An 18808-nucleotide genomic window follows, 5' to 3' on the forward strand; every position below is an offset into this window, starting at 1 on the left:
CGATGTAGCCTACACTCATAATACATTAATTTGGCTTGTTCCAATACAACAACAACAACAACAACAACAACAAAAATTAGTCTGCTTCTTTAATTAAATAGTTTTAATTAGTAATTTGATTAAGTTTCCTCATCCGAATCTGTTCTGATAGCTATTTGTGTAGAGGAGAGCACCACAACCTAACACATTTTCACTTTTGTCTAGTGCAAATATGTGTTGTTTAGTTTATTTTCCTTTAAAAAAAGGAAGTGTAATGTGACAAATTCATGACCATATTTTAAAATGTTCTCTGATATAATAAAAACACAGTTCCAGAAGTGGGATTGAATGTGAGATTGAATAAATTCACTCAATTAACGTTTCGGACACCCAAATGGCTGTTCCCTAAAAATAGTGCCCTATTTGAAGTCTGTTGGCTTTTAGTATGAATATGTTAGCTAGCTTTACTGTTATCTATAAGATTCATGTGCTTCAAAACAATGGCAAAATTTGCATTTAGAAGACCAAACCCAAGGTTGAAAATTAAAATCAGCTTGATGTCAGAATCCAACATCAGATTGATGTTAAAGGGGTGGTAAAATGCCCTTTTCACAAGATGTAAAATAAATCTCTGATGTCCCCAGAGAGAGAGAGAGAGAGTGTGTGTGTGTGTGTGTGTGTGTGTGTGTGTGTGTGTGTGTGTGTGTGTGATGCTTAAGCACAAAATACCCCACAGATATTTTTATATAGCATGTTAAAGTTGTCCCTTTTTGAGGGTTTGCAAAAACGCACCGTTTTGTGCCTGGCCCTTTAAATGCAAATGAGCTGCTGCAGCGAGTACCTCACGCAGACGCAGACAAACGAGAGACTCAAGAAGAAGGAACACGTAGAATGCAACAGGACATCTCTGAATGGTAAGTTGATGAATTTATGTTGCTGATGTGGAGTTAACTATCTTCAATTAGGACATTCTGTCATGATAATCTATAAATCGCTCGTATAGGAACTGTTGTGAGATACACACAGAGTGACTTTCTATTGCATGTGAAAAGATGGATGCTAAAGTTTGAGCTGACTCACAAATGTATACAACAACTCTTCCTCTTCTCAACATGGACTGTGTGTTCCCGGGGGCGGGTTTATGTAGCCTACATTTTAGGGGTGGTGATGTCACTAACCTGCAGGACGTGATCAACTTTAAAACTGTTCAAATTATGTTCAGGGCATCTCAAAACTCTTTGCCTCCTAATGTCCAAAATGTATTTCGTGATAGAGATGTTCATCATAGTTACACACTAAGAGGAAATAAAAATAAATATCTGCCCAAATTTAGAACCACTCTTAAATCAATGTGTATTTCAGTGCGAGGAATGAAGCTTTGGAATGATTTGGTGGATGAATTAAAAACCTGTCCAAATATAATTCATTTTAAATATTTGTTCCAAAAAAAATGTTTTAAAGAAATATGTAGAGGACAGAAAATGATGCCCTCAGCATGAAGTTAATAATAAAAAATACGTTAGTTAATAAAAAATACAGTTGTTCGTTGTTTGTTCATGTTAGCTCAGGTCCGTTAAATTATATTTACAGCTATAGCATTTGATTTTAACGTATTAGTAAATGTTGAAATTAATATAAACTATTAATACATTCTTTATATGTAGCCATATATTGTTCACTGTTAGTTAATGTGCATTAATAAATACATAATTAGTTACATGCTTCTGAACGCCAATTTTATTGAAAAGGCTACATTTTTTCTAAAATTGCGATTTAATTCACAAGGCTCTTTGAATGTCCACACGATGGCACTGCATGTTTAAAGACTGTTGCCGTTTGCTCACAGACTCGGGTGATCATCCTTTGGTGAGTAACTCCCCACTACATCCTGGAGGAGAGTGCGATCCGCATGTAACTGTAAATCCCGAGAAACCAGTCAGAGATGTGTCCCTTTGTGCATATAATTTATAATCACGCCATGCGTAACTAGATGCTTTTGTCTAAAGTCTGAGACAAATTTCTCAGACGCTTCTCTTCTGATCTTGGCTTCTGACTGATCGTCTTTTACTTTGATGTGAACTAACCCTTGTCAGCTGCCTCTACCAACTTCAAAAGTCTCTTTCTGCATAACGTATGCAAAAAAATATTTTGCTTTTAAAGAGACAAAATGGAGTGTCATGCTACATATCTGTTTAATAAATGAAAATCATGCCACCCCGCGACTGGCGTGCTCTAATAATTAATGTTTTCATGTGACGTCACAGTCCAAATCCAAATATAGGCTATAGCCTACATGTAAAACGAAGTCACTCGCCAATACGTTTAGAATGGTCTAATTTTGAAAGAAAACGTATCTGTCTGGTCTGTTAAAAAAAATGCTGTCATCATTTACTCACCTCGTGTTGTTTCAAACCTGTATGAGTTTCTTTGCTCTGTTGAACACAAAAGAAGATATTTTGAAGAATGTTGTAATCAATCAGGCACCATTGACTTCCAGTGGTGGGGGGAAAAACTATGGTAGTCAATGGTGCCCACTGCCCAACAACGGTTTGATTAGCATTATTCTTCAAAATATATTCTATTGTGTTAAACAGAAGAAAGAAACTCATACACGTTTGGAACTACATGAGGTGAGTAAATAACTACAGAAATTTAATTTTTGGGTGATCTATCCCTTCAAGTCCAAAGGTCTGTACCATGAGGTAGTTGATTGAACTCAGTGTTACAGGATTAGTTTCAAGTTGACAAAACCAAACCAATCCAATCAGACTTTGTTGGTACCATGACATTGATAATTTAAAAATGATAACCCATGTGTAATGGATTAAGGGTAATAATTACATTAATAATATCCAAATTACACAAAATAATTATTATGAATAGCCATCATCATCATCGCTAAAAGACAGACAATTTTGTCTTTAAAAATCTCTTTTTGTGTAGTAACTTTAATTTAGAGTAGAAACTGGGGGAGTGGCTTATTGCATCAGAAATCTGTCTCTTTGCTCACACCAGGTCTAATTTCAGTTTGAGATCTCTTACCTAGAACATAACCTGCCCTGGAACAGGTTTGCCATGGAGTACAAGTTATTATGGCGATGAAAAGTCAAGTCACTTTCATTGTGCCTAAAACCCAGGGTTGGCACAAACTAAAACTGAAAAATACCTGGCTAGGCTTATCCACCTTAACCGGCTTTATGGGTGCTTCTCAATACTCAAATGAATGTTTCCTTGTTTCCTCACTCCTACATCCTTAAGCCAGTGACCCGGAAACCAATCGAACTCAGCCATCTTGAAGGACATCTCAATTCTCTACTTGCACCGTGAGGAGGCGAGGAATGTGGAGCGAGGAATCTTCCTAAGGAGTCATGAGCGAGGATACACAGGTGTTTCCTTCCCTCGCATCATATGGGGGTGGAGCTGAGACGCGAGAGAAGGAGAATGAGAAGCACACGGTATAGGCCCCGAAGGCTTCCACTTCCTAATGTGTGTGTATTTGTATGTTTCCACAAGGGGGAATCCGTTTTAATTTGTTTTATATTATATTTTATATCTTTCATAATTTATATGTATCCTTACTAATCTCTTAACAGCACTGATAACAATATGTTCAGAGACTAAAAACTTGATTTTGTCTGTGTGATATATGTATACACACTCAGACTCCTGAACGATTTCTATTCCAATATTTTTCTACAGGAGTGCTATGGACCCAGGGACTTCCAAACAAGAAAACCCTGAATGAAGAAGTAATATTTTCTAGGTAACATATTATAATTTTTATTAATAAAATTCCTTGCTGTTTCTCAGCTGGTGCAAGCTGGTAAACCATCTTGGACCAGCAACAAACTATGTACCAGTCATACACGCTTAAGTTGGTCAAGCTCTATCCATCCATGCATCCAAATTGTAGTTTTCAATGATACATTTTTAGGATTCAGAGATGCATTTTATTTGACACCAGATGGTGTAAGAGAGCCAATCTGGGTTTCTGTGACACTGTTTCGTCTCAATAAGCTGCAATGGAGAAGCGGTGAGAGGCTGGAACAAAATGTTCCCATGCTGACGCACAGCTTGGTTCTACTCTTTTATGGCAGATGGTTACTATACTTATGATGCTTGATTATTTCTAAGCTCCCCAAGGTGCATTGTGCCTAAAAATAGAAGGTAAGAGGGAGTGAAAGAAAGGAGTTAGAGGATATTGTGCTTTACATAAAAGATCTAGAATTGGTAGGAGGCTTTGAATCACAGCTTTTGGTGACTTAACATCGGTTGCTTTAATTGGCTGACTGGCTCTTGTACGTTAAATTCATTAGCATAGCAACACAGCTCTCCTCTCTCTCACATCTCTCTCTCTCTCCTTATTGGGAAGGATGCTGCGAGGAAAGGGAGGAGGGGACTAAAATTGGTGCCCCTGAGCAGGAAAGCCCATATATGGAGTCTAATAACGCTGTCATGCGACGTCAAAATAGCAGGTACATTGAGTGTGGGCTGAGAGAAAAAGAGAGAGAGAGAGAGAGAGAGGAGGGGGGGGGGCTACGTGCGTGTGGCATTCAGTACGTGAGTGCGTCAAATCGGGAAGCTGACGGTCTGTGCGAGCGCCTCTGTGTCAAGTGCGTACGTCAGTCTGAGTCAGATAGCGTCTCATCGCGAGCGTGCGTCAGTGGTGTTGCTGAGCAGTCTGCACTCCAGGGAAAGAGTGAGCAGAATGCTCTGAAAAGAAGGGATACGGGGACAAGGAGGATGGAGGAATGGGAGCAAGGAAAGGACAGTGGTTAGGAAAAGGGAAGGAAAGAAGGAACTAGAAACTGACACATGAGTACTTTTAAGTGCACTTTAATATAAATGCCTCTGTTTTGACAACCAAATACACTTATCAGCGACACAAAAGAACACTGATCCACAATGTCCATTCTTCATAAATAGCATATGTCAAGTATGTTTTCATATCATATGATACAAATGTCTCTGATATGTACAGACTGTTGTTTGTACAAATGTACAAATGATTACAATCTTTAACCGTTCCGCATCATGCCTAGCTAGAGGCACGTGCCCCAAGCACTCAGTAAATCAGCATACATACAATAAAATACTTTTTATTTTTAAACGTAGCATGTAAATAGCTAGAACATAGGAATCAATCCTTTACTTGACCGTAGACAACTCTACGTTAGCATGTCGACACCATGGGAATAGAACCATTCTCAACCCGTGTCGATTAGTAACTGAATAGAAATAGAACTTCATCCCTATTTTCCTGCTCATTTTTTAAAACAAAACATTGCTTCGTTTTTATAACCCCTCTCAAAAAAGAAGAATCAATCATTCACACAGTCATTGTCACCACTCCACACCGCAGACAGCAAAGTTACGATGTCACTGTGGTATTCACTAAATAAAGGTGCTGTTTCTCTTAGGTCTGCAATCTCTTGATGTGCCAGGCACACAAGAGCTTCTGCAGATTGCAAGCATTACAAATATTGATGCTGCAAAAGTCCAGTGCAATTCCTTCTAGCCATGCCCATCAGAGTAGCCGGCCGAATGGATTTGTTACTCCTTCACTCAGTAGTAACTAGAAATAAGTCCAGTAATGTCCGTGCATGCAAAGCCATGCACAATATTTTCTCCTTCTCCCTGGCGGCTTCCGCTGCAGCTTTTGTCCACCGGCCAGTAGGAGAACAATGTGAAAACTTGACTTGTCTTGCACACAAAGTGGAATTTGTTCACATTTGTACATCACATTGAAACACATGTGAAATGATATGTCCAAGAATTGCATTCACAAACTCGAAGCCCAATGTAGTCTGAATTCTGTCATTTATTATCATTAGTTACTGAGCTGAAAGATTAGACTGTAAAGTCAATCAGCTGTGGTAAACATGCTGATATTATTACTTTTACAAACTGTTCACGTTTTGAAATGACCAAATATTGATCTATAATGTGAATACTTTCCACACATTGGACTTTGTGTATGTGTGATGCTGGATGACAAGCATTGAGCGATATAAGCTATCTGTTGTTTCTCAATGGAATGTTAAAGAATCTTTTTTTCATGTCCTCAAAGTTCACAACTGAGTTTTCACTACAAGTGAATACAAATGCAAGTCTGTAAGTTGGTTTACACTTACATAGTCAGAGCTGTAACTCTCACTCATATAAGCTCATGTTACATTATAGCAGAAAGACATAATTTGATTTTTTAGTCCTCTTAGGACTTGTTACAGACTAGTATTGCATTGCTACCAAAGGGTTGCACTATTATTAACATAAATGAATGGATAATTAGATGAACAATTGTGAACATGACTGTTTACTCTCATTGGATTTCAGGAAGTTCAAGTCTTTTTTGGCATTATATACATTATGTATATATTTATACAATTAATTAATATTCACTTTTCAGCAAAAGTAGCTCCATGAAATATGACAATATGCCATACTTAATGAAGTAAGTCACAGACTTATTTTAGAACGGAGGATCACTTCCACTCCCATCTGTAAGACAAAAAGAAGGAACAGGGGACATAATGTTATTAACAATAATAATAATGTCGGTTTGGCAAAAGTGGCAACACAGCAGAGTGATCAGCAAAAAGACCAACTCTCACCTTTGCGGAAGCACTGTTGCGGTGCATGACATTGGAGTTGATACAACTCAGGTTGTTGCCCCAGGCCAGGGGCGATCGAGGCACCTGCCCCAAATATGGGTTCCAGGGCGGCCAGCTCCTCGAGGAGGGACTGGGCGCAGGGCAGGCCGGGCGGCGCAGGGCTGACAGGCGACGAGACAGGCACCGAAGCGGGGGAGGCGGTCAGCTGCAGTGGTGGAGATGTCGGTATGCCCATGAACAGAGGCGATGACGCTACCTCTGTCTCCATCGCAACTTCGCCTGCCGCCTTCCCATCTGCCATGTTGTCTGCGTTGACTGGCGACATCATAGCCCCTCGCCCGGCCTCATTGTTACAGTGCGCCGATTGGACGCTACAGAAGTGACCGGCACTCACAGCAGAGATCCCGTCAAAGTGCAAGGGTGGGCACCAGCACTCAGGAGAGGAGGGGGGGCTGGAGTGAGAGGAGTAAGAGTGAGTCGGTGAGAGGGGAGGGGAGGATGTGAGGTCCTGGAGAAGTGTCTCTAATATACTCTCTTCAAACAGAGACTCGTCATCAGAGAAGATGGGCAGGTCCAGGCCTTTCCAGGACTTGAGTGTGTAGAATTCACCCAACAGTGGGACTGTATCGAGTCCTGCAGAGTTCAGAGATGGAGACTGAGAGCGTTCAGAAATGGTGGAAGGAACCAACTTGGCCAGGAATGGATCTAAGTAGAAGCCCTCTGCTAGTGTGCTGATGTGCTGGGCTAAAAGCGAGATCTCCGTTCTCTCTTTTTCTCTCTCACGCAGTGAGGAGAAGAAGGGCAGGCTGGGCTGTTTTCCAGGTGAGGCTTCAGGTGTGAGGAGACCGTCTGGTGGGTAAGTGAGTGGCCCATGGGGGACGTCAACATACAGTGGACCACGGACTTCTGGTAAAGTCATGACCGTGCAGTCGCCATCACCTGGACTGTCAGGAGTAGGAGGGAGTTTTTCATAGAGCGACCCACTGCAAGGCTCCACTGAGAAGAGGATATCTGTGTTTGGAGATGTTATGGTGAGTGGCAAAAGAGTCGAGAGTGTTGTCGTTGGAGGTGGTGTGCTGCCTTGTGGGTTTGATGGCTCAGATGGAGAAAGAGATGGAGCCGACGTTGTTGTTACTGTTGCAGTTGGAGCAAGAGGAGATGGTGAGGTGGCACCGGTAGGATCGAAGCTGAAATGAGGCTCCCCGAAGGGAAAATTGCTTCCACCTAGTTGAGGGGTGTATGGGGGTGTGCACACAAACTCCTTGGTCTGTTGGGTCTGGGAGGTAGGTACAGGTGGAAGAGGAAGGGGCAAGGCTGGTAGAGGAGGATCTATCTGGAATGCCGGTGGCAGCAGAATATTCTGAGTGAGGAAGTCCAAATCAGACACTGTTGCAACCGTGACTGGAATGGGAGATGATGCAGAAGATGGACTGGCCACAGGTTCACTTGGCTCATGCTGGAAGAAGCTCTCTTCTTCCATAGAGGAGAGACTGGAACGTGGGCCACTCTCCAGTTGTACAGGCTCCATTGAGGAGCTGCCACCTTGTTCCTCAGTAGATCCTGCACTGCATGCGGCCGTGCTGAAGTCAAATGACTGCCCAGAGAGGCCACTACTTCCTGGCGTGAACACTTGGTCAGGGCTTGAGAGTGTCTCTGGACTCTGTAAGCTTAGGCTTTCTTGTTGGGAAGTACTTGAACTCAGCACCAAGGAGAGCTGGGTCTGTTCAGAGCTCAGCTGCTGCCTGATTGACCAAGCCTCTGTCTCACTGTGGTAAAGAAAAATATTAATATTAGTGATATTCCTACTTCAACTTGGGTTATATACTTGACTTGATAGATGAAGGCTGAGCCTTACCTGATGATGTAATTGTTACTGACAATGGGGTTTTCCCCAGTTTCCAGCTGCAGGACCATATAAATCCAGACCCATGAGTGATCTGCAGTCTCTACACGAACCACCATCTCAGCTCTGCCCTCTCCTCCCTCTTTCACTGTGTGGTGAAAAGAAAAGATGGGTTAGTCAAAACATATTCAACTCCTTGTGAAATTTAATGTCATGTCTTGGTGGGTGGTCAGAAATGCTTTTTGACTATAGATGGGTATTGCTCTGTATTGCTAGCTGTGAGTGTCAAATGTTGATAGGGAACTGTGAGGTATGAGAGTGCAAATGAAACTGAGAATATTTTTTTGTTTATTCATTCAGGAGTGAGACTCACATAGGCTGCAGTGCTGAGCTGAGGCGTGTGAAAGATCCTGAGGATGCAGGAAGCTGTACCAAGATTGGGACCGCATAATCTCCACATTTAGTCCCAAATAAACATTCACACTGAAAGTTGGAAAAAGATAAATGGTAAGGAAAATTGTATCTTTTAAAAACACATTATATTATTTTCATTTTTTTATTTTTTATAAAATTACTAGTCATTTAACCTCACCTGTCTTGTGCTTCCTGAAGTCTCATGTCACGGCCATGCTGAGAACGGAAACATGGTAGGAAGAAGTTGCTCTCTAGTGTTGGAGCTGAAGATTGTTCTCTCTCCGGGGTAATTCCCCCTTGGGACGTGTGAGGCTCCAGAGGAGCACAGAAACATACCCACACTGGGTTGGAAGTCCAATAAGATCCTGGGGAAGACTCATCAGGAGTTTCTGACAGGCAGTGGGCTCGGATTAAAACAAGCTTATTGCCTGCACTCTGCCTACGCACTGATTTGGAGGTGTTGAATCTGCAGCGGAACAGACGATCTAAGGGGGAAAGGCACAAAATAATGAGTAATTTCATATATGACATGCATTATCTATATGTGTGTCAAATTTTAAAGATCTTACCTGTGTCAGGTGAAGTTGGAGCCACCAGGTTACTCCTCATAATAAAGTGGTCTGCAGTGTCTATTATGTCGTACACACTGTCCCCTTGAGCGACCAAATCTACCTAAATATTCAAAAGAGAATATACTTTAGGTGAATGTCCTCTTTAATTAATTTTGCTTATAAATAGACTGAAATAACATGAAATGTTATTAATAAGATGAAATGGAGAGAAAGGCAATAAAGATTTAATGAGAATAACTGTTATGTCTGCTTTACTCACCATTGAGTGTCCGAGGTGTTCTGAGACGCTGTCTGACAGGTACAGTAACTTTCCTTCACCAGTCAATAGCATGAGAAAACCTGGCATAACTTGAACCAACTCATTCAGTTCATGAAATGAGAGGAATCCCGTGGTTGCTTCAGCACTGCTAGCTGTATCTGAAAGAAGTAATTTCAAGTCTGAATAAACTATCCAACTTCATCCATATATAAAACGTCTTGTACGGAAGAAAAGTTAGTTAGCACTGTTTTCAGCACCACGGACAGCGTTTGTGTTTCAGTACCATGGAGAGAAATTGCGTTCTAAAGCGCTGTTTTCACAACATGTTGTTCTTTTGTATCTTTAAAGATATTTCTTAATTCATATTACCAAAACATATAAGCAGTTAAGATATAAAAAAAATAAAAAAGTAAGATGCACCTGTTGCATCAATAAAAGAGCAATGTCTCAACACAAACTCAAATCTAAAAAAACATTCTTCTAATTTCATGCTTTTATTCTAATTTCATTGCAGTCTTTTATTCGACTATATTTGCGAAACAAACGATATTTACCTTGGCTGAAGAAGACAGACTTTCTCGTGTACATGCAAGCCAGCGACATGATGTGAAGATAAGACAGCCGAGACTTGTCCGCATCGGAGATGGGCAACAAGTCCTTCAGGTTCCTAATCTCCGCGTTTATTTGGTCCCTTCGGGCTTTAGAAGCTCCTTTAGTGGACCGATACATTGTGGTTACTAACGGAAGAGGACTGTTTCTGAGGTTCGCTGAAAGTGTTGACTATGGTGCAAGTTGAGAAAAGTGTGATGCTCTTTCCCAAAAGAGTTCAGGCGTGTTCACAGGTGTGTCATCTCAGCACATGTCCAGAGTACGGCTGCTCTTCTCCTTTCACCTGCCTCTCCCGGGTTTCCCCCTGCGGTTCCGCCACAGCGCCTGGCTCAGGTTGCGGACCGGAGGATGGATGGATCTTTCCTCCGGGTCGGAGATTGAGTCAGTCGGCTGCTGCTGAAGCCGTATCTCGCCCAGATATCAGGAGTCCGTAAATCTGGTGGAGTAACATTGCAAGCCAGTAACTTATATAGGCTGGGACTCCACCGGTGTAGGGGGGCTCCCAACGCGCCAACACCGACGTAAAAAAAGAGCGCGAGGGGAGGGGGGGATGGAGTAAAAGGGGGGGGTAGGGATTTATAGGTCTCATATCAGTGTAAGCAATGCTGAAACTCACTCATCTCACCCCTCCCAACCCTAGCGCTCTGACTCTGCTCCGACGTCAGCATCCCCTCTCTCCATTGATGACGTTGGCTTGAAATCGGGAGCTCCGGCGACGCAAAAAGCCCGATTTGGACAAAACCGAGCAATGGGCGGGGACAGAGAGTGAAACGTAGACGGAGTCACCGCACTCCAGTGTAAAGACGTGTGTAGAGAAAGGGGGGTGGGGGGGGAGCTGTTTCTGAGCTGCATACGAACGAGACTCTGCCCGAATTCTCTTGATGATTGCCTCCAACTGACCGAATTCAGATATGATTCAGAAACTGATTCCTATATAACGTCTTACACTGCATGTTCATGGACGCAGAAAGGGTTTACATGGAAGCACGGGTGCAATCCCTGAAATTTTTGCTGTTAACTCATGCCTCACTGCGTTATTTGCATCATTTTCCACCTTTTACAAGCTCTGTGACCACAGAATGAACCCTTAAACAGATTTCCATTCAAAAAATGGCAGATTATAGTAGCTCTGGCAGCATGCGGGACACTGCAGTGCCTGTGATGGCTTTAAATTCAGCAGCGCATTTGCCCCAATGAACCAGACGGTGTAAACGAGAACACTGAAATATCTGCTTTATTGTTACATAAATGCTTTCTCTCTGTCCTTATAAGGGAAACATTGGGCAATCATGGACAAGGACAGCAGCTGTATTGAGTTATGTCTTATGAGTTTGTGTGCGTAAGGCGACATTGTGGGGAAGAGCCAATGGCTTACTCAGAATCTATCAGCGCAATATGTAGTCACACAGACTCAGTAATAGGGGACACAAAATTGGTAGCTTCATTATGAACTTGAGATGCTCCCGACGAGCGCAGTCTGAGTGAGACAGTAAGTTTAAAGAATTAAACGGACATCAGGTTTATCCATCAACTGACTAAATAGATTATGTGATTCTTATTTCGCAGAAAATGAGAACTGTAAGGGAAGTGTTATAGCCTACAGTTTGTTTAAATGTATAAACTACTCACAAAACAAGTTCGGTTTGATATTCCCATATTTGTCTGCTTCGAATTGTCTAAACCTACAGGCTAGCTCATTGTTGTAATCAAATTTACTTGTTAAATATCTCGCTTTATTTTAAACATTTTAAGTTAACATGGTAAGGCATGTGCTTTTTTTATTAAAAATTGAATTGGAAGCAAATAGAAATCTGCATAAAACAGATCTTAATCGCTTTTACAGTTGTCGTCTATAGGCTATACTATCATATTTTATGTAATCTAATATCCATTATGATCACAAATCATATTATAAACCACGTTTGAAATTTCACTTTCAAGTTCTACTGCACCTCAGTGGTGGTCATGTATGATTTCACCTCTCTAGCTCATTTTAATTGGTTGCACACTCTGTATTGCACCACTCGGCGGTCTCCAATTAACTTAAAACACCTGTCAAACAATGGTTCGTTTATATCACAAGCTCGACTGACGCCTATTTGCATCCTCTTTGGACAGTTTGTTCCATCCGTAATGTGGACAAGACGAGTGTCATAGACAAAAGTCTCGTGCGCTCGCTGCGGTTCTGCCATTCGAGTCTATTCGTTTTCAGAAGAGGAAGCGAGGTAGCCTGTTCACTGAAGGTGAGCTATTTTTAGCAGCATGCTGAAACTCCAGTGCTTTTAGGAAAGTTACAGTGTTATCCATGTGGCTAGGCGAGGTTCAACGATGCAATAAATCATACGTTTCACATTCATTCATGATAAATAACCAATCGCAATCATTAAAAAATATACATCTGGACAGGAATATCTATTCATTTATCAATACAAAGCTATTTTAGAAGTATTATACTCTTTTTAACAGTCCTTCTCAGAGGCACGCGCAAACCTGTTGCGCGCGTAAACTGACCGTTTCGCTTTTTCTAAAAATAGCCTTTGGATATAGTGCCTGACAAACGCACTCAAACGATTCGCCGTCCTCGGCGACACATTTAGTCTTTTTAAATAATACATTTGTTTCGTGGTCAAAATTAGATATTCGTGTTTGAGTATTTGAGGGTCGAAGAAGATTTATGCGAGAATGTGATTTCTTTTTGTTGGTTTCGGCTTGAATTCTCCCTGCCCAAATTCCATTTTAAACAGACCAGCTTGAGCAGGATGGGAGATCAGCTAACCGGTTTACATTGGTTAAAAAATGTATTTGCAGCATAATAGAAGTTTTCAATAAGCTCGGATCACATTTAATACAGAAACTGTAGCTACAGCATGCGTTTATAGTGGGATTAGCAGGAGGATACATGGAAAGCAAAATAATCCAGAGAGATTTGCTATACACGGGACTCTTAATTTGCCTTTAGGATCTCATTATGAAAAATGAACGTCTTGTTTGGTAGGCCCTAGTCTATTGACTAAGTTTTGATTTAGTTCCTAATGCATCTTGTACTTGCTAATTAAGATGCTCTCAAATTCAGTGGTAGAATCATGCATTAGCTAATGCTGAAGATAAATCAACCCGATCCCTAATGATCCATCCTTCAGTGCACCATCCATGATAAAACCCTGGCAGTGGTCAACCTTTAACAAGTTTCACCCCTTAAAATAGTTGGCAGGTTTTTCTGTTCAGCCGGCCCACAGAGTGATTCAGAAACACTGAAGTGTGCCAGGCTTTCTGTGGCTTTCTCAAGGTATCGCTTGTAATAGTCTCTGCTCTTGGCATCTTCAAAAGAGGGACAGTGAGTACAATATGGAACACCAGTGTTCAGCCTTCATCACCAATTTATGTTCAACTGAATGCAGTCCAAGAGCACCACTGAGTGCATATTATAAGGAAAACGGGTGATTTACATCCGTAGTACGGCCCTTACTAAGACGAATTGCACAAAAGAATACCAATATAATGCATTTCCTTCATAATTCAGAATCATTCACACAAAATCAAGGAGCTATGTTAAAGGTGAGGATAAAACGCATATTAGGCCTTTTCAAAGTGTTCAATTTTTTTGTAGTGCTCGTTATGTTTCAATCTGGGTTTTGTGAACCTTTGAAGGCAGAAGGTACATGTTCAGTGTTTGACTGCCGGATGTGAGTAAATGGATAATGGCCAGCATGATACAGTATCCCACTGTTAGCAGTATATCCCTGGGAACAGGAAGAAGTCATTATGCCTGTGCCCAGAGTACAAGACTGAGTTGACTCTGCCTACTTGAAGCCTCCTATAATTTTACACAGTGGACAAAAATAACAATGAAGTATTCTAGTCTTTTCAACCCAACATATGAATGGTTACTTTTTAATTCATTTCGAGGCTTGTGTGCAGGCACGTTAAAGATAAAAAAAAATGGGGTAAAAAAGAATGCGATTTATTGCAAATTTATATTACCCATCTTGTCATGCATTAAAATACATTATGTTTGGACCCAGCTGAGGTAATTATAAAGTCGTCTGTTCAAGTTGAATCCTGCTTTTCCATCAAAGAGTTTTGTGAATGCAATCAAACTGCGCTAAAGAACAGAGTTGAGGGAAAAAGTGCCTTAATGAGAAACAAAATGTCATTGGCCTCTTGTGCAGTTGAAGTACGTTTGTCCTCTATCTCAAGATTCTTTCTCTCTGCACTGCTGTTTATTTTTACACAGAGAGAATCAAGGTCTTCACTCTGCCTCTTGAAAGAAAGGAGCTAACCTGTCGCCTAGCAACACCTCCCACTCCTGCTGAAGCCAGAGTAAGAGAAGAGAGGAAGAGGAAGGATTGAAACTGTCTGTGAAACTGTGGAGAGAGATCGAGGTGAAGAGTAGGGTGTGGGGTTGACTTTAAAGGGGAGAGAGTCCAGCACGTCATGTGCCGGTATGTTTCCGATATCTGATGAGGCTGCAGTGAAGTCGCACCTGTCGTGGTATTTAAATAATCTAGATTTAAGTATAATAAATTATCTAATGCATTGTTCAGCCGTGGTTCAGCGCTGGTTGATTCATATAAACTACTGTGAGTGAGCAGATGTAACACTCAGACACCCACACACTCCCTCCCTCCCTTCCCCATCTCTGTCAGAGATACTTCCCCAGCCTGCAGCCGGGTGAGTTTTTTTTTTTTTTTTGTGCAGTGTATTTTTAGACCCAGGGCTCAGAACAGTGGGAAAATGTGGACTTTTCTATTATTTCTATCTCTCTTGTGCTTTTCAGTGTCTGTGAATGGTGACTGTACTAATTCATGACTCTTTTGTACATTTTCATTGACAAACGTCAGTACACGCTTTAGTTTTTGCATATCTTTCCCCTTAAATCACTTTCTCCATTTTTATTTTTTAAGAATAATTTCCACCAGTCTATAAATAGTCTAGAAAAAGCGTTCTTTAATTCCACAAGGTCTATTTTCTCCCTCTTACTGTTTAAGCTCACTACTCTCGCGCTACATGCCAGCACATTGTGCTCTTACCCTCCTTTTTCGCTCCCTCTCTCTCTCTCTCTCTCTCTCTCTCTCTCTCTCTCTCTCTCTCTCTCTCTCTTCATAAGTTGTTGCTGATGCAAGGTTGCCATGGTGACGTGATGTAGATGTGACATCAAAACAGACCTCAAGCAGCAGATTTTTTTTCCCTTTTCAGTCTGTCGCTCGCTCTCTGTTCTCCCATCTCATTTCATATTAAGCCAAAGGCATTGCGTTACAAAACACCTCCATGAGCTTCTGATCTAAACCTCACAAAAGTAAGAAAGATGCAATTCCTTTCAAAATAATGCTGCTCTTAGTGACCATAAGAGATCCATTTTTCTTCGCCATTCAGGTCCGCCTTTGATAGTAGCAAGAAAATGATCAATGATTCAGCGTGTGCTGCTTCTTTCTCCTTGCCCATCTCTGTGCATTTCGATCTGACTGTAATGTTCTCAATGTTTAGTGCAGCTGTCTTTAAAACAATATTTGTAGTACCCAGGGTTGCTCTTCATTCCTCTCATAGTAGTGCGTTTGCCATTGAAACGCATTGAAAAACTAGGATTTAAAAATCCTTTTAAGTCAAAGAAAAGAAATGACTAAAATGCATTAGAATATATTATTAAATAAGAATAATATCTTGTGGACTATTTCTAGGTCTCTAATCAGGATGTACGTGTTAATTTGTCAGTCCAACTAATCACTCAAATTGTTATATGCTGATTAAAATACAACTTAGAGAATAAATATTAAATTAGAAAAATGCAAATGCAAGGTCGACAAATCAATGGAAAAACAAGAGAACATGAAGTTTGATAAAGCATTGCATAACTATTATAAGAGAAGAGAGTGGGCAGAGATGGTTAGAAAGAGGAAGAGCATGAGGAGCAAGCAGGAAGGGAGGGAGAAAGTAAGGTACTTCAGTGCCTTTTTTTAGCTCCAGGCTAAAGTTACGATTATTGCTTTTATCCATCCTCAATTTCCCCTCGCCTTCCTCTCTTTGCAAGCAAATATGTATTTCCCCCTAGGAACCGCTATTTTCCCCATGATTAGTGATCATCTCAGCAGCGTGAGCGCTTCCGCACAGTTGGCAGTGGAGAAGCAGAATGACCTGTGTCATTCACCATGGCTGGATTTGAACAATAGAAAGTTTTTTTTGGCTCACTGAATCATTGGTATGAATTTATGAATGGGGAGTCCATTACCTGACAGTTTTTCAACTTGCGCTCTGAGTCACTTGTGCCGAATGAACACCAAATACAGGCTGCTTATAAGGGTCATATGAAAAGGAATCGTATTTTCCTTCATCTTCTGAAATAAAAGAGGTTATGCGTCTGTATGAAATGCACAGAAACTTTCAGAACCCAACATTTCCTTCTTAGTAAAAACACAGACAATCTATTGAAAGTAAGCTGCAATGAATTGTTTCCACCTCCTATAATGAAAAAGTTTTGGTGAAGGTTTACTTTGAAAAATGTACACTCAGAAATTGCTAGTAAGTTTCCCAAGTAATTACAAAGAACAGTCAAGTAACTCACTGAATTAAATGTGAAATTTGGATGTAGAAAGACTGAAATACAAAATTCTGTAATGAAACTCTAGAAGATGCTGGTGAAAAGGTCCTTACCTCAATCTGCTTGCAATAACATCATTATCTATAGGACACAGCTGATTGGTTAATGCTGTAATCAATCAGCTCACTGATCAACATTTGCTACAGCAGTGCAGCGCGCTTTCAGAAACCCTCCACCTTCCCTAGCTCCACCTGTATATATCTGCTATGGGTAATTCATGTTGTGTTGGACAAACCAAGGATGTTTTATATATACAGGGAGAGTTATCCATTACCATTCCAATTCGTTTCAAAGCCAGTTGCTTTGCTGGGTCAACATATTTTGTTGATTCTGGAACTACATTAAAGCAACACTAAAGATTTTTTTTTACCTTAAAATAATGTTTCCAAAATTGTATCAGTGGTTCATCAAGTCGTAACAGGGTGAAAGGCACTTCTGGATTCGCTTTGCGGCCCTATATCTGCTATAACCGCTCTATGCAAGTTTGCCAGATCGGGTAGCGTTTCTGTAATTCGATTGAGACATAAGAAAACTACAAATTTGTCTTGCTTTACGTCAAGCGTTACAATATTCATGATTTAGTTTTTCTTTGTTTCTGATGTCGCAATACATCATACTTTCATGAAATCATGCAACATACATACCATGTCTGTGGACATCGTTCATTCCAAAGCCGGTGCTGGATAAACAGCGAGTGTGCGTGCGACAGTAGACTGTGGTAAACTAAATTATTTACGACAGCGGTAATGGACAATTCCGCTTCCAACCTGTAGGGCGACCGAAGAGGAAAAGTTATTTAGTGTTGCTTTAAGCCGAGTTCAAACTGTATGATTTTGGCCACAATTTGGCAATCTGAGACCAATTTTGTGAATCATCAGATCCTACTCTGAAGTCTGTGATTGTTAGTTTGACATGTTCACCGACAGCCGATTAATGACAGTGCTTACAGCTGGGATCATGTTCGTAGCAAGCAACAGTCGTAAAGGACACACAGTGTGCACCCGGCTTAACTCTCCAAAAAAACGAGTCCTAACTCTATCCCTTCCCCTGAACCTAACCCTACCCATAAATTATCCCTAAAATTAGAGGGAAATGATGGGTGAATAACAATGATGTAGAAGCTTGATTGAAAGCTTGACATTATCAGTAAACTTGTCCCTCAAATCTGATTGGTTGATTAGAATGTTGATCCAGGATTAACAAAGATGTTGATCCAGGAACATGTTGCATGTGGTGAAGTCCGGTTTTGCAAAGGGGCACATTAGTGCCTTAAGGTATATGTGGCCTTTGTGAGTATAAGGTACAAATGTGTGCCATTGAGGGTACTTCCCCAGTGACCGGCTAATGTCTAATTTTTGCATATTTTTTCAGACGGGGTTTGACGAAGAGCAGGACCATGAAAAGAGTTGTACATTATATTTGCCTTAATGCTTCATGAACAGATTTAAGTCATCTGGAGGATCAGTGGAATGTGAGTGTGATTTGCATTTTTTGCAATATGGTGTTAAATCTGCCTGAAGCGTTATTTAGTTTTGCCACAGAAGCTGTTTTTTAACACCCTATGTTAACACTCAGCATTCAGACTCTCACCCGCAGGCTCATTCATGGTGACAGTCTCTCACACATTACTCATTCACTCATCATGAGGATAGAGTCACTTTACTGTCTCTCTCTCTCCATCTCTGTCAGAGATGAGCAGCGTTAGTCCGAAAAGACGTTGTTCGCCTCTCTTGACATTCAATTTGAAGCAATAGGCCTCAAATCAAAATAGGCTATATGTGCATAAAAACATTAAACAATAAAGGGTTTTGCTCGTTATGAGAGTGCAGTGATGATCCTGGATGCTTAGCGTTTCATATATTTTTACTGATTTAAAAACGTATGCTCCCTTCTTTGAAGGAATTGTCTCTTTATTGCCGTCCCCTC

General features: G+C 41.0%; 1 protein-coding gene and 1 long non-coding RNA gene across 3 annotated transcripts; one reads left to right on the forward strand and one right to left on the reverse strand.

Moving 5' to 3' along the window:
* Positions 1-847: 847 nt before the first annotated feature.
* LOC307008286 lies at positions 848-9186 on the forward strand. Of its 2 annotated transcripts, none has more exons than XR_013799789.1 (6): positions 848-893; positions 3238-3434; positions 3679-3742; positions 8489-8608; positions 8797-8943; positions 9049-9186. It is a non-coding gene; the product is annotated as an uncharacterized lncRNA (long non-coding RNA). The 2 variants fall into 2 exon arrangements; XR_013799790.1 differs by having other exon boundaries at positions 8496-8608.
* Positions 4794-10691, reverse strand: npas4a (neuronal PAS domain protein 4a). The gene is made up of 8 exons (XM_079631019.1): positions 10236-10691; positions 9682-9839; positions 9420-9522; positions 9029-9335; positions 8810-8919; positions 8449-8584; positions 6594-8359; positions 4794-6480 (listed from the first exon to the last, which is right to left on the reverse strand). The coding sequence occupies exons 1-8, from the start codon at positions 10408-10410 to the stop codon at positions 6452-6454; spliced, it is 2784 nt and encodes a 927-aa protein (XP_079487145.1). The 5' UTR covers positions 10411-10691; the 3' UTR covers positions 4794-6451.
* Positions 10692-18808: the final 8117 nt, after the last annotated feature.

This window comes from Phoxinus phoxinus, assembly GCF_949152265.1.
Source record: "Phoxinus phoxinus genome assembly, chromosome: 12".
In the NCBI taxonomy this organism is placed as follows: Eukaryota; Metazoa; Chordata; class Actinopteri; order Cypriniformes; family Leuciscidae; genus Phoxinus; species Phoxinus phoxinus.